At 37.9% G+C, this 16372-nt stretch overlaps 3 protein-coding genes across 28 annotated transcripts in view; 2 read left to right on the top strand and 1 right to left on the bottom strand.

The window, feature by feature from the left end:
• LOC108261615 (uncharacterized) overlaps positions 1-16372 on the bottom strand; it is a 110186-nt gene that overhangs the window by 49521 nt on the left and 44293 nt on the right. Inside the window, exons 34-35 of one of the 26 annotated variants that reach the window (XM_053676903.1) lie at positions 7058-7102; positions 6438-6886 (exon numbers count right to left, since the gene is read on the bottom strand). The exons of 24 other annotated variants lie outside the window; for them this stretch is intronic. In XM_053676903.1, coding sequence (XP_053532878.1) covers positions 6882-6886; positions 7058-7102 — 50 coding nt within the window. In that variant the 3' untranslated portion in view covers positions 6438-6881. Of the gene's footprint in view, positions 1-6437; positions 6887-7057; positions 7103-16372 lie in introns of those variants that run through there. One more of the 26 variants, XM_053676902.1, reaches the window with a different exon arrangement.
• On the top strand, positions 528-4321 carry LOC128629326 (zinc finger HIT domain-containing protein 1). The gene is made up of 2 exons (XM_053676929.1): positions 528-701; positions 1042-4321. The coding sequence occupies exons 1-2, from the start codon at positions 680-682 to the stop codon at positions 1254-1256; spliced, it is 237 nt and encodes a 78-aa protein (XP_053532904.1). The 5' UTR covers positions 528-679; the 3' UTR covers positions 1257-4321.
• LOC108259940 (zinc finger HIT domain-containing protein 1-like) lies at positions 11824-15655 on the top strand. Its single transcript, XM_017459763.3, has 2 exons — positions 11824-11905; positions 12251-15655. Exons 1-2 carry the CDS (start codon positions 11884-11886, stop codon positions 12463-12465), a joined length of 237 nt encoding a protein of 78 aa, XP_017315252.1. The 5' UTR covers positions 11824-11883; the 3' UTR covers positions 12466-15655.

Genomic DNA, 16372 nt, shown 5'->3' with positions numbered 1-16372 from the left:
TTGACACGTGAAATTCTGGAGGGACGTCGGGGCGTGGGGACGTAATGACGTGTGCTGTTAATCGATCTAATTCTATAACATGTAAAACGAACATGAAAGGAGTATTCTAAAAGCAACTCGTAAACACCTTAATCACAATATTGTCTTATTCAGAATAAGGTCAATAATTAGATTATTGTTGTCCGTGTAAACGTAGTGAGTCAGTGCGTTTACAGGGACAACAATAATCCACTCTTAACCCGATTAAGATCATACTCTAATTAAGAAACTACCATGTAAACAGCAATTTTTAATTTCCTTAATCTAATTAAGGTCATAATCGAATTAAGCTCTAATCGAATAAAGACAGGTGGAGTACTCCTGTTTTAGTCGCATTATGGACGTGTATTACAGACATGTAAAGACCTTAATCACATTGTGAATGTCGTGTGAGTGTTTTCACCGCATTTTGCGACAGGACACGATCACACACGGCAGTTTTACGTTTTACGGCAAACAAGAGAGTTCGGCTGAAGATGTTGAATCCTACAAAAAAAAGATTGTTTCTTTCCTTCAACTTCAGCGTTTATCCTGAGACATTAAATCAGGTTAGGGAACTATTCAGAATACAATCGCGGTGGCTTTTACGAAACGAATCTGATTTGTCCTCTTCGGGTCGCTGTAGCGAGAGTTCTGGAAAATGGCGGAAAAGAAAATAGCAGGTAGGTGTGTCGATGTTCTGTGTGTTTGTTTATTCTGCCCAGCTACTGTTTATAACATGGCTTCTATATTCGTATAAATGGTTGTTAGCTAGCTAGGTAAAGTAATCTTTAAACTGTAGCGCACCTGTTGTTGTTTTTGCTAATAATAATAATAATAATAATGCTAATCCGTTAGCCAGATTGTTTAGTCGGTACTATTGAACCCGGGTTTTAAACGCTAGCTGAATCATCTCACTAATTTAACAACAAAATTAAATGTTTTATCGATGTACATGACTTTACCTTTATGTTAAAACAACAACAACTCCTCTTGCTGTAACTGATGTTTGTGTTCCCTCAGTGCGTTTTCAGGACCCGAGCCAGCGGCGCGTGCTGGATGTAGCGACTCGGCAGCGGAGGCTCACGCGGCAGCTCGAGGCGCTCGAGAAGGACAACTTCCAGGTCGACCCGCACGCGAGCCTCCCGCCGCCGGTGAAGCGCCTGCCGCATTTCGACGAGAGTGACGAACCCGGTACAGACGCGTTCACACTGCTCCGGTTCTGCCTCTTAATATGATTATAAAAACACGTTCCCAGCGCGTGCTTCCGTTTTTACAGTTTTATGCCTTTTCGCGCGTGATCCTGACCTACAGCTCATGTTGGAGTAGGGCTGTTGCGGTTTCTTATGATAACCTAGTCTTAAAAAATATCACGGTTTTACGGTATCGTGGTAAAGATGATTTAAAAACTCCGTATCGTACACAAAGTTTCTAGTGGAACAGAGCGTTCTGGACCAAATTCCTTCGTAAGAGTGCTTCTGATTTAAAAAAAAAATCAGTAATGATGTGATAATACAAACACTGATGTGTCGTCAAAACATAATAAACTTGGCTAGTTTTTGGCTCTTACTTGATCATCTAAATCAGGGGTGGGCAAACTTTTTGAATCGCGGGCCACAATGGGTTCTAAAATTTGACCGAGGGGCCGGGCCAGGAACAGACAGATGGAGTGTTTGTGTGAACTAATGTAAATGACATGTAAAAGGCATTACATCAAAGGATTTGGCCTTTAACAGGTAGCAAAGCATGAATATGCAAGGCTCATTGTACCAATTGTTTTCCAAATGCATTAATTTCATAACACATTCAAGTCTAGTAGATATTTGTCTATGTCATCATCCACTTCTGCTCTAGCAGTGTGTTTACTTAGGAGTTCACTCAGGGCATTTATATCTGATTTACCTCCACGGATTCCTCGCAGGACGGACCCTAGTTTTGTCATGAAATCTCACTTGTACTCAAAAGAGACTTTCTGAAAATCCTGAACTTGCTTGTGAAATGTGCTGAAGGATTTTGCCACTGTATCTTGCAACAGGTCACCACATTTCATCTCCATGATATTTAAAGCCTCGATTACTGACTCCACAGCTCTAATGAGATCACGAGTGATGTTTCTTTGAAGTTTGGCTGCTCTTGAGTTCAGTTTGACCAGAGGGAAAAGCCACACTTTAACTGGAACTGCATGTTCTCCGTTCTGTACAAGCATCTTTGGAAGATCAGTGTAAACCATCACAGCATCTTCAAAGGTTGATGGATTCGAGGGCAACATGAAATCACCATAAAATGTACAACAAAATTTTTCCACTGTAGCCTTCTCATTTTCATTCGGGTCTAGTTCTACCTGTGCCTCAGCAGAAGAAAGCATCTGCAGTTTTTCAAGGGCAATCTTAAGTTCTCCCTGTAAATTCGTTTTATCCTCAGATAAATTCACCTCTCTATCAAACACAAAGTAGGCATCTGCTCCGTATAGCACTGCTGTATCCACGTGTGTTGCTACATCATGATCAAACACACTACAGTGATCCAATTTTCCTTGTGTCGAGTGATTCATGTTCAGCTGCTCGAACTTGGTGTTAACTCTGTAGTGCAGCGTCAACCTCTCTTGTCTGAAGTTGTAACTGCAAACTCGGTGTTAATTTGAGAGCTAACATGAACAAACAGGAGTACCCGATCTCCAGGCTGAAACTCGCGAGGCTGTGCTGGACGGTTGTACACTCGTTTCTGTTCCTCCTGGGTGGCTCTCATATGTTCCTGGACAATTGGGACATTGACCCTAGGTGTGTGTGAGTATGAGTGTGAGTATGTGTGGTGCCTTTGTAATGAGGTAGCACCCCATTCAATGTTTATTCTTGCACTGTGCCCAGTGTTTTCAGAGAATACTCTGGATCCACTGAGATAGTCATCTTCACTTTTGTTTTGTTTTATTTCTATAGTGACACGTCTAAATTTACAGTCGAAAAAAGTCTCTGATAAATTTTCAAAAACGTCTTCACATTTGCCTCTCTTTTTGTTTGTTTTAATTTACAACTAGACTATATTAGGCCACTTCTCATGACCTGAGGAGGGTGTCGGTATAGTCACCACTGGAAAAATTCATTTATATAGTCATAACCACATGCTAGATATCTACAAAATCAGATTTATTTCTGTATGTAAATTACAATATTTCAAAGATTTTAACTGCTTATACGAAACATTGTAGTATTGACAACAAATCATATGCGTGGCTACAGGCACGAATCGATGATTTAACCTCTGATTATAAAGGCAGACTTGCCGGTCAAATACCACCTGTACGTTCTAAACGGGACCTGCTTGGAAATATAGCAGGCCTCTTTGGCTCAGTTAATTCCATAGCCTACACCTACAAGATAAACAGTCAATCTCAGTTTTCAACATGGTTGTCTAACCACTGGTTTCCAACACATCACAAATATCATGAAAGCGGTCAGATCCGAGGCGCAGGCGCTTCTACTGATCCGTCATGCATTGTTCAATCAGACCCGTACCATCGAGCGTGACTTCGCCTGCAGATGATATTCATAAGATTTGTTTTCCTGTGTAAGGCACCAAGGTATGTTCTAAATTATCTTATGGAAATTTTAGATCTGTGCAGGTGGCTTGCATCAGATAAAATGAAAGACATTAATTATTCTGGATTGCTATCCACTGTCATTATGTATACTGGTGACGAATGTTCCAGATGCTTTGGATTCTTTGCCACTTTCCCGTTAATCCACACAGAGCAAGTCTTTCCAAACTCCACTACTAAACGCCCTATTGGCGTGGTGGTGAAAGATCAGGTAGTAAAATGGGATCACCTTACTGGATACATGACCATAAAGGGTACTGAGACCTTGTTTACCTGTCGCACTTGTTGTCATGAAACACATAACTATGTTGTCTGTACATGTAACACATTACGACCTTTTTCTCCCAATGACACTAAGCTCATAAATGTTCAGTCACTGCATGGCCATTCTGCTGCAACCCAGGTGTCACATACCCAAGGTGTTGCACATCTTTATATATTCAACTCTGTATTCATCTGTACATACATTGAGGTGTCTATAGTGTACATATTACCATCATTATTTTTGTACTACTCTAATTCTTATTTTTCTAGTGTGTGTGTGTGTGTGTGTGTGTGTGTGTGTGTGTATATATAAAATATTAGGTACTTTATTTCAATTCTATTCCTATTTAATGTGTATTCTGTGCTATCTGTTTTTTTGTATAATTTAGCTGCTGTAACGAGGGAATTTCCCCAGTGTGGGATCAATAAATATGTTATCTTATCTTACCCAGTTGTGTGTCGTCAGTGAAATGAATTCCTTCACCTATGGAGGACTGACCTGTCCTGCCAATCACTCCTTTTACTTGGAGGTAACAGAGGATTTTTCTATGGGTCAGATCACATTCTGGGAAGGATACCATTGGACACTGAATTTTCTTGGTTGGTTGACACATTTTACGAGTACAGTACACAAGTTGTAGTGGAAAGAATGGTTTTGCAGACGGAATATCACCTTTCCCAGGCCCAGATAGAGACAAATCTGGCCAAAAGGACTACACAAATCCTCTCCAGTTCACCTACACACTCAGAATTATATGTCTATACATGGTGGGACTGTATATTTAGGGGATGTGCAATTGGCAGTGCCCTCATTTCCCTTCACACTGTTCCAGAGCTGCTGCCTCAGAGACCTCAAACACACCTTTTGGTGGACCCAAAAAGCATCTGGGTATTTAGTGGAGAGCTGGCCAAGAGTCATGGAATCTGTAGACAGATCTCCCACACGATCACTGTGTGTAGTTTTCCTCTACTAGGTATGCAAGTGTTGTCTCTCTTATGTTGTATTATGTTTTGGATTTGATTGGAATGTAATGTTGCATGTAATTCTTTCTTATTATCATCAATAGTAGTGTTTGAATTTGGATGTTTTCATACCTGGTTCAATAAATTGTTTATATTCTGAATTATTTTGAAATTATTGTCTCTAGTAAATTATGGTAAATCCTTGTTACAGCAAATCTGCGACCAGGTATGTACAGGCTAACAATTTGGCATTAAGTTAAGTGTACTTGGGAGTGTACAGGCTCAATAGGAAATATCCGTTTAGGACAACATAAAGTCGATCGACCCAGTCTGAATAAGATGAAGTCTAAACCTCTGATTACTCTAATATTCTAGCTAACATGTACATAGGAAACCATGGCATGATTATATAAGGCTAATTCTACTCCGATATTATTGGTCTGTCTGTAGATTTTAGTGGTCATGACTTGTGACTAGAGATAACGTTACTATAAATGTGTTACACTATCTAAGGGGACTAATAAAGTACTGTTTAGGAAAGGGTAAGCATGGGACGGTCGTCTAAGTAGTATTAGTCAATTACCTCTGGCTAATGACCAAGACTGGCAAGTTTGTGACCATGAGATCTGCGCATACGACCGGCGTGGGACTCGACCCGGAATCCGAATGATTTAAAAAATAGAATAAATTAGAATTAATCAAGTATAGAAGATCAAAAGTATCAAAATATGAATAACTAAGAAATAAATACATCATCAAGGTTTTTACAATTGGAGTCAGATGTAATTTAAGAGCGAGTCAAATAGAATTGGAATGACGAATTTAAATATATTCACATAGCTACAAAAAGACAGGAACGTGTGGGAATCCTTCTACCATGTCATTTTAGCCAGACTGCCCCTGTACCTTTAACTCATACACACTTCATACACACTTTTCCCCAGTTTCAACAACTTGCATTGGTATTGAGACTTTGGATGGAAACGGTGCTTTACTCGCAACTGTTTAATGCGATATTCCACACGAGATTCTTCCACAGGAGATGAGTAGGTGAGATTCTCCGTCTGTTTTTTTTTAACATGGTGTGATAATCTTCCATTTTCACACCACGGTATACCCTGAAACCGGTATACCACTGCAGCCCTACTTGGACCTCGTATAGGCATTTACACACCTTGTTTTCCTGACTCAGCGTGAGATGTTCATGTTTCAGTTTCAACCAATTTACTACATAATTAACCTAGAGGAAATGTTATGTTTGTACAGTTGTGTTTCAGTTCCTCCTGTCTTGTACAGAGTCTTATGAACAAATTGTTTAATCTTTCACGTTCCTCCTGTTTCACAGTTTACTGTAGCACAAGTTACAGCTGCTATACAGCTGCTTTTTCACAATAGACATGGATACAAATTATGACCTGTTGTTCCTTAATTAATAAAACATTGTCAGTGATGGCCAGTTGTTGTGGTATAGGAGAAATAAACACTTCCAGATGTGCTGGTATAGGAAAATAATCAACTTTGGAGTGATAATAGTAACTCCGGTCCCCATGAGGCTGCAACAGACCGCCTGTCATTAATATAGCAACACAGAGCTACAGGGTTTTATTCCTTATATATTTATTATTAAGTCATAATGCATATAATATTATTAAATCATGATATACTGCTTATTGTAATTATTCCTTATTTCATTGTATTTTATCATAAAGTCCATTACAGTGTCCACTGATCATAAGCAAGATTGAAGATAGTTGTAGGAAGAAGAGAGACAGCCACAGATAAATGCGCGGTATGGAGAAAATAATAATTACTGAGCAGTATTCAGAACATTAAGTCATAATGCAGGCAGTAAGCGTTTTACATAATTTCACATCATTAAATCAAGCTTGAAACGTAATACATTTGTTTCTAAATATTTCTTATTGCACTGCCGATTCATTAAATCTGTGTGTAGTAGAGCGCTGGTCAGAGATCCTTCAGGGTCGGGGAGATGGTCCAGGCAGGACATGTCCTTCTCTGGATTCATCATCGTGTTTTCTTTATTCTATACTCATTTACATGAAGAGAAATAAAGCAACTGTCACATCTAAAGCTTATGATTAATTTGTTGTCATTTTGATCTTTTGGTTATTATTACATTTGTGTGATAACTATCATCCTGGTTTTTTTATATTTACTCAGAGTAATATCAGGTAAGTAGTTTAAAAAAAGGTCACATACTGTCAGGTTGGTTGAACCGATCCATCCAACTGGAGACTTGTCTTTCTGAAAAAAATCAACATTCATAGTCATATTAAAATGTTATGTATTTATGTTTGTCAGTAGTTTTCAGAAAATAAAGGATTCAGATGTTTTTCCCTGGCATAATGCTCCTGATTCTCAGATTAATAGAACATATCTTAAATGAATTAATATCTTGTCATACTCACTGGATCTGTCAAAGAATTCTTTCATTTCAGTTTTTTTATCAACCTGCAAACACACACACACAAAAGCCACAGCTACAAAGGGTTGAACTCTGACCCTAAGGTACAGAACAACGAACAAACAGAAACACCAAGCAAACCACCAACAGCAGCAGAATTTCAAGGTGATTTCTACATATTTCTAAAATCAGTCTGTTTTTTAAAGTCACTGATGTAAATCTCTTTTTTGGGAGAATTCCACATAGCGAATGACCTCGGGAAGTTTCCAACAGAAATCCTTTTCCTGTTTTGATTGCTGTTTGTTACAGAGTCTTTAAGGTGATATGTTGATCATATTTAATAAGGTGTGGCCATGAATTAACATACAAGTTAAGTTTATAAATGAATCTATGAGGTTCTCATCTATCTATTCTCATTATTTCTCATTCATATATTTGTGACCATAAAATACTTGTGGCTACTATTGTATTTTAATGTAGGTGAACATAAGAGAGCTCAGATGAATTGACCAAATATGGCCACAGGAAAATAAGCATGGAGATGTCTGATAATATTACACTTCTTATAGCTATACTGGAGATACTAGTGTTGCATCTCCAGCGAATTCTCACATACAATAAACAGGATTTTGTTCCTGTTCACACCAAATAAGACCATGTGCTGAGTATGGCATTCCACAATATATTAAGTCATGAACACAAATTGTAATAATAATAATAATAATAATAATAATAATAATTATTATTATTATTATTACTATTATTATTATTATTATTATTATTATTATTATTATTATTATTCATGGCCAATAGATAGTTAATAATGGCCTGAAAGTACACATTTGTGCCCACACCTTATTAAAAAAAATTAACATCAACTTCGATGCTCCAGAGTGTTTTAAAAGGTTTCCAACTTACTTACATTAGACATAATTCCTTTCTTTGTCTTTGGAAATACCTGTTTATCAGAAGAAAAAAGAATAATAATTATATCAGTAAACACTAGAGGGTACCTCATCAAGTGCAACAGTGGAAGGAAAGCTGGGAGATGTTCTGAAAATTTGAGAAATTGAACTTGGAAAAGCAAACGTACCTGAGCAATCCACTCTGAAACGGAGTTAAAGCCCTCATTATTCCTTCTGCATTGCAGGAATCCCTGATCTTCATGGAACAGACAGTCGACTGTGATCGTATCGTCTCTCTTTACAGCTCTGCTGCTGTCTGGTACAACACACTCCGGATCAAACGTGTGATGAAGCACCACCAGAACTGCAGGTTTGTTACCTATACATGGAGACGTTTGAGAATGAGTTTAATGGATTCATCATTTCTGCATCATTAAACCAGTCACTGAACATTTACTTGAACTCAGAATTGATCCTTCACTAGCACAGAACCTTAAGCACTGAGGTGTTACTAAATATTTTATATATTTTTTTAAACATCTGGAAAATAGTCTACTGTTCAACAGAGCTATACTTGCTTGATCCCACATATATGTTCAATAACAGAACTTTATTGGAATAATAAGTGTTTTACCTGGTAGGGTATTAAGATTCTTCACTGCTGCTTCAATGTCAATTCCAGCTCGTGAAACAATAGTGCAGAAAACCAGAATGAAATCACTCTCCTCCACCCTCTGCACCTTCTGCAGACCTGGTATTACTTCCTGAAGTTTCCTCTCTATGCCCACTTCATGTCCAAATGTCTTTCCAGTTATTAGAGTGAAGTATTTGAGAACAGGTTGCTCCAACTTCTTTTTAGCAGTATGGTCTTGATCCAACGGAAATAAGTTGCAGAGTGCAGAGAAACACCAAATGATTGAACTTATAATGGAAGGAACACCTTTATGATGAATGAGGCCTTTTGTGTCCCACTGATGTTACATTTATTAATATGTGGGTAAAGGGTAAAATAAATATTAAAGACAGATTAAGTGTCTTTCTCACTGGCCTGTGTGCATGTTTCAGATAAGTCACTTAAAACATTCATAAAACATAGAAAACCACTTTTCCTTTAAATATAAACATTAAAATACTCCACAAATCGTATTAGTTTATTATTAATGTATAAATCTGTAAAAATGCACATTTTAGATCCACTGCATTCACTCAACCCTGTCACCCGAACACATTCACCCCTATGAAATATTTGGAATATTCAACAAGTCACATGTTCAACAGGAAGTTGTGAAATCTGAGTTTTCTTAAGAGTTTTAGAAAAAGAAAAATGCCATCTCATTCTTTTTACTTTCTTTATTTCTAGTGAATGCTTGCAAATATGCTGAAACCTTCACAACAATCTTAAAGTAATAACCCCACCGGCACTCAAAATAAATAAATAATCTGTAGTGCTTAGTAAACAGCAGTTTTCAAAGATCATGTATAGAATGAAAAACCACTTTAAAACCATGTTACCCAATTATAGATTGAAAGTTTATTTTTTAAAGAAACTCATTAGAATGTCCTTCACCCACTGCACAAACATACAGACTTTGTCCATTTACAATAATTAATTACTGAATCTATTTTTGGATTATTGTCTGATTAGGGACTAATTATTGAATAAATGTAATTTTTTCATTTCAATTACATTACACACGGGCGGTTGTAGTTCAGGTGGTAGAGCGGTTTGTCTGCTAATCGTAGGGTTGCCGGTTTGATTCCCAGCCAACATGGCTCCACATGGCAAAGAGACGTTGGGAAAGACACTGAACCCACAGGAAAACAACAGGACAGAAAACCAGAATGAAATCACACTCCTCCACCTTCTGCACCCTCTGCAGACCTGGTATTTGTTCTTGAAGTATTCTCTCTATGCCCACATCATGTCCAAATGTGGTTTCAACTGTAAGAGGGAGGTGTTTTAGAACAGGGGTTCAAAAACCTTTCCAGGGCAAGGCCCCCCAAATGGCATTAACATTTGACCGAGGCCCCCCTTTTGCAAGATGTCTTTAAAACACATTAAAAATACAGACTTCTGAAGATATCCCCCTTTTTTAATAATTACATTATTAATACATCTATACATTACGTTACATTAGGAATTGATTGTGTGTGTGTGTGTGTGTGTGTGTGTGTGTGTGTGTGTGTGTGTGTGTGTGTCTGAGAGTGAGAATTTATTTTTCACACCAAATTATTGAGACCCCCGGGCGCCCCCTGGCGGTCCCCACTTTCAAAACCACTGTTTTAGAAGAGGATGCTTCAACATCTGAATAGCTGTATGCTCATGAGCTATATATGTTAAACAACAGAAATTGGTCCTTCGCAACAACCTTAACTTAAAATGAAGATGTAGCCTGAGATGGATTTACACACTTTAAATGCATTTCTGTCTTATTCACTGTTGAAAAAGGTTTTAAAAATACAAGAGCTAAATGTCACCCCAGTCATTCGGTTTTTGTTTTTGTTTTTTTATATTTGAAAGGACTACCATCAGAAAACCAAATGACAAATTTTCAGAGGAGAAAAATTAAAAACAGAACTTAAAATACCAGAACACAATTACTTTAAAAAGAATCGTGATATAACATACCCATTGTCTGATCATTACCATTCTGGCCTGCTGTCGCCATATTCTTTAGTGCCAAAAAAACAAATATTAAAATGGGAGTATTCCTAAATAAGCGAAAATCACGAGATTTGCTGTACGAGCTTCAGATGTTATTTGTCGATAAAGATCTTGCTTTCACTTTTGCTTCTGGAGCTGAATGTCCACTTATTTGCGCTATGTCGTAAAGACACTGGCATTACCGCCCCCTGGCGGCCAACTGCGTTTTCCACTTATACAGAACTCATGACAAACCTGTTTCATGGGCTGTTTTTACACTTCACTCACCTCATTAAACTGACAATACAATATGGAGGATGCGAATTTGAGTTATAAAAGATATAAGAGGTCATTCTTGGTCCTTAGCAAGACTTTTTTTGTATTATTTAAACGCAACACATATAAAGATATATATCCTGTCCTGAATATTGTCATATATATATTGTGTGTATATTAAAGTTACAAACAGCACAAAAAGGGATGACTGAGATAAAATGATGACAAGATACAAGGATGACAGAGATATAATCATTAACAAACTAAAACATGCACAACTGTATAAAGCATTTATGTTATAACAACGTCATACATTTGAATAGCTTTAAGCTTTTCTGAAAGTGCTTGTTAGTGAGGCAAAATCGAATAAGAAAAGATCAATATATCATTATATAATAATAATAATAATAATAATAATAATAATAAGAGGAAGAAGAAGAAGAATATTAAATATATAATAAACGTATATATAAGATCAGTATATAGCATTTACCCCCCCCCCCCAAAAAAAATAAAATAAAATTATAATAATAATAATAAATAAATAAAATAAATAAAACCATTGTGTACTCAATATCCAAATCGTCTATATAAGAAGTAACATATTGCATCACATAACATTAAAAGATTCGGATGTTAAATCCTACAAAAAAAGATTGTTACTTTCCTTCAACTTCAGCGTTCATCCTGAGACTTTAAATCAGGTTAGGGAACTATTCAAATTACCATCGCGGTGGCTTTTACGAAACGCATCTGATTTGTCCTCTTCGGCTTGCCGTAGCGAGAGTTCTGGAAAATGGCGGAGAAGAAAATAGCAGGTAGGTGTGTAGATGTTCAGTGTGTTTGTTTATTCTGCCCAGCTACTGTTGATAACATGGCTTCTATATTCGTATAAATGGTTGTTAGCTAGCTAGGTAAAATAATCTTTAAACTGTAGCGCACTTGTTTTTTTGCTAATAATAATAATAATAATAATAATAATAATGCTAATCCGTTAGCCAGATTGTTTAGTCGGTACTATTGAACCCGGGTTTTAAACGCTAGCTGAATCATCTCACTAATTTAACAACAAAATTAAATGTTTTATCGATGTACATGACTTTACCTTTATGTTAAAACAACAACAACTCCTCCTGCTGTAACTGATGTTTGTGTTCCCTCAGTGCGTTCTCAGGACCCGAGCCAGCGGCGCGTGCTGGATGTAGCGACTCGGCAGCGGAGGCTCACGCGGCAGCTCGAGGAGCTCGAGAAGGACAACTTCCAGGTCGACCCGCACGCGAGCCTCCCGCCGCCGGTGAAGCGCCTGCCGCATTTCGACGAGAGTGACGAACCCGGTACAGACGCGTTCACACTGCTCCGGTTCTGCCTCTTAATATGATTATAAAAACACGTTCCCAGCGCGTGCTTCCGTTTTTACAGTTTTATGCCTTTTCGCGCCTGATCCTGACCTACAGCTCATGTTGGAGTAGGGCTGTTGCGGTTTCTTATGATAACCTAGTCTTAAAAAATATCACGGTTTTACGGTATCGTGGTAAAGATGATTTAAAAACTCCGTATCGTACACAAAGTTTCTAGTGGAACAGAGCGTTCTGGACCAAATTCCTTCGTAAGAGTGCTTCTGATTTAAAAAAAATCAGTAATGATGTGATAATACAAACACTGATGTGTCGTCAAAACATAATAAACTTGGCTAGTTTTTGGCTCTTACTTGATCATCTAAATCAGGGGTGGGCAAACTTTTTGAATCGCGGGCCACAATGGGTTCTAAAATTTGACCGAGGGGCCGGGCCAGGAACAGGCAGATGGAGTGTTTGTGTGAACTAATGTAAATGACATGTAAAAGGCATTACATCAAAGGATTTGGCCTTTAACAGGTAGCAAAGCATGAATATGCAAGGCTCATTGTACCAATTGTTTTCCAAATGCATTAATTTCATAACACATTCAAGTCTAGTAGATATTTGTCTATGTCATCATCCACTTCTGCTCTAGCAGTGTGTTTACTTAGGAGTTCACTCAGGGCATTTATATCTGATTTACCTCCACGGATTCCTCGCAGGACGGACCCTAGTTTTGTCATGAAATCTCACTTGTACTCAAAACAGACTTTCTGAAAATCCTGAACTTGCTTGTGAAATGTGCTGAAGGATTTTGCCACTGTATCTTGCAACAGGTCACCACATTTCATCTCCATGATATTTAAAGCCTCGATTACTGACTCCACATCTCTAATGAGAACACGAGTGATGTTTCTTTGAAGTTTGGCTGCTCTTGAGTTCAGTTTGACCAGAGGGAAAAGCCACACTTTAACTGGAACTGCATGTTCTCCGTTCTGTACAAGCATCTTTGGAAGATCAGTGTAAACCATCACAGCATCTTCAAAGGTTGATGGATTCGAGGGCAACATGAAATCACCATAAAATGTACAACAAAATTTTTCCACTGTAGCCTTCTCATTTTCATTCGGGTCTAGTTCTACCTGTGCCTCAGCAGAAGAAAGCATCTGCAGTTTATCAAGGGCAATCTTAAGTTCTCCCTGTAAATTCATTTTATCCTCAGATAAATTCACCTCTCTATCAAACACAAAGTAGGCATCTGCTCCGTATAGCACTGCTGTATCCACGTGTGTTGCTACATCATGATCAAACACACTACAGTGATCCAATTTTCCTTGTGTCGAGTGATTCATGTTCAGCTGCTCGAACTTGGTGTTAACTCTGTAGTGCAGCGTCAACCTCTCTTGTCTGAAGTTGTAACTGCAAACTCGGTGTTAATTTGAGAACTAACATGAACAAACAGGAGTACCCGATCTCCAGGCTGAAACTCGCGAGGCTGCGCTGGACGGTTGTACACTCGTTTCTGTTCCTCCTGGGTGGCTCTCATATGTTCCTGGACAATTGGGACATTGACCCTAGGTGTGTGTGAGTGTATGTGTGCAAGTATGAGTGTGAGTATGTGTGGTGCCTTTGTAGTGAGGTAGCACGCCATTCAATGTTTATTCTTGCACTGTGCCCAGTGTTTTCAGAGAATACTCTGGATCCACTGAGATAGTCATCTTCACTTTTGTTTTGTTTTATTTCTATAGTGACACGTCTAAATTTACAGTCGAAAAAAGTCTCTGATAAATTTTCAAAAACGTCTTCACATTTGCCTCTCTTTTTGTTTGTTTTAATTTACAACTAGACTATATTAGGCCACTTCTCATGACCTGAGGAGGGTGTCGGTATAGTCACCACTGGAAAAATTCATTTATATAGTCATAACCACATGCTAGATATCTACAAAATCAGATTTATTTCTGTATGTAAATTACAATATTTCAAAGATTTTAACTGCTTATATGAAACATTGTAGTATTGACAACAAGTCATATGCATGGCTACAGGCACGAATCGATGATTTAACCTCTGATTATAAAGGCAGACTTGCCAGTCAAATACCACCTGTACATTCTAAACGGGACCTGCTTGGAAATATAGCAGGCCTCTTTGGCTCAGTTAATTCCATAGCCTACACCTACAAGATAAACAGTCAATCACAGTTTTCAACATGGTTGTCTAACCACTGGTTTCCAACGCATCACAAATATCATGAAAGCGGTCAGATCTGAGGCGCAGGCGCTTCTACTGATCCGTCATGCATTGTTCAATCAGACCCTTACCATCGAGCGTGACTTCGCCTGCAGATGATATTCATAAGATTTGATTGTTGCTGCAAGACAAAAGATTTTAGGTCTCCGCCTGTGTAAGGCACCCAGGTATGTTCTAAATTATCTTATGGAAATTTTAGATCTGTGCAGGTGGCTTGCATCAGATAAAATGAAAGACATTAATTATTCTGGATTGCTATCCACTGTCATTATGTATACTGGTGACGAATGTTCCAGATGCTTGGATTCTTTGCCACTTTCCTGTTAATCCACACAGAGCAAGTCTTTCCAAACTCCACTACTAAACGCCCTATTGGCGTGGTGGTGAAAGATCAGGTAGTAAAATGGGATCACCTTACTGGATACATGACCATAAAGGGTACTGAGACCTTGTTTACCTGTCGCACTTGTTGTCATGAAACACATAACTATGTTGTCTGTACATGTAACACATTACGACCTTTTTCTCCCAATGACACTAAGCTCATAAATGTTCAGTCACTGCATGGCCATTCTGCTGCAACCCAGGTGTCACATACCCAAGGTGTTACACATCTTTATATATTCAACTCTGTATTCATCTGTACATACATTGAGGTGTCTATAGTGTACATATTACCATCATTATTTTTGTACTACTCTAATTATTATTTTTCTATTCCTTGTGTGTGTGTGTGTGTGTGTGTGTATGTATGTATATATATGTATATGTATATATGTGTATGTGTGTGTATATAATGTGTGTGTGTATATATGTATATAATATAATATATATAATATTTAGGTATTATTTATAATAATTATTTATATTTATAATATTTAATGTGTATTCTGTGCTATCTGTTTTTTTGTATAATTTAGCTACTGTAACGAGGGAATTTCCCCAGTGTGGGATCAATAAATATGTTATCTTATCTTACCCAGTTGTGTGTTGTCAGTGAAATGAATTCCTTCAACTATGGAGGACTGACCTGTCCTGCCAATCACTCCTTTTACTTGGAGGTAACAGAGGATTTTTCTATGGGTCAGATCACATTCTGGGAAGGATACCACTGGACACTGAATTTTCTTGGTTGGTTGACACATTTTATGAGTACAGTACACAAGTTGTAGTGGAAAGAATGGTTTTGCAGACGGAATATCACCTTTCCCAGGCCCAGATAGAGACAAATCTGGCCAAAAGGACTACACAAATCCTCTCCAGTTCACCTACACACTCAGAATTATATGTCTATACATGGTGGGACTGTATATTTAGGGGATGTGCACTTGGCAGTACCCTCATTTCCCTTCACACTGTTCCAGAGCTGCTGCCTCAGATGCCTCAAACACACCTTTTGGTGGACCCACAGAGCATCTGGGTATTTAGTGGAGAGCTGGCCAAGAGTCATGGAATCTGTAGACAGATCTCCCACATGATCACTGTGTGTAGTTTTCCTGTACTAGGTATGCAAGTGTTGTCTCTCTTATGTTGTATTATGTTTTGGATTTGATTGGAATGCAATGTTGCATGTAATTCTTTCTTATTATCATCAATAGTAGTGTTTGAATTTGGATGTTTTCATACCTGGTTCAATAAATTGTTTATATTCTGAATTATTTTGAAATTATTGTCTCTAGTAAATTACGGTAAGGC

The sequence above is a fragment of the Ictalurus punctatus genome, chromosome 28 (assembly GCF_001660625.3).
Source record: "Ictalurus punctatus breed USDA103 chromosome 28, Coco_2.0, whole genome shotgun sequence".
NCBI classification, from domain to species: Eukaryota; Metazoa; Chordata; class Actinopteri; order Siluriformes; family Ictaluridae; genus Ictalurus; species Ictalurus punctatus.
Note: the sequence above shows the minus strand (reverse complement) of the source record. Positions and strands in the feature narration are given on the sequence as shown.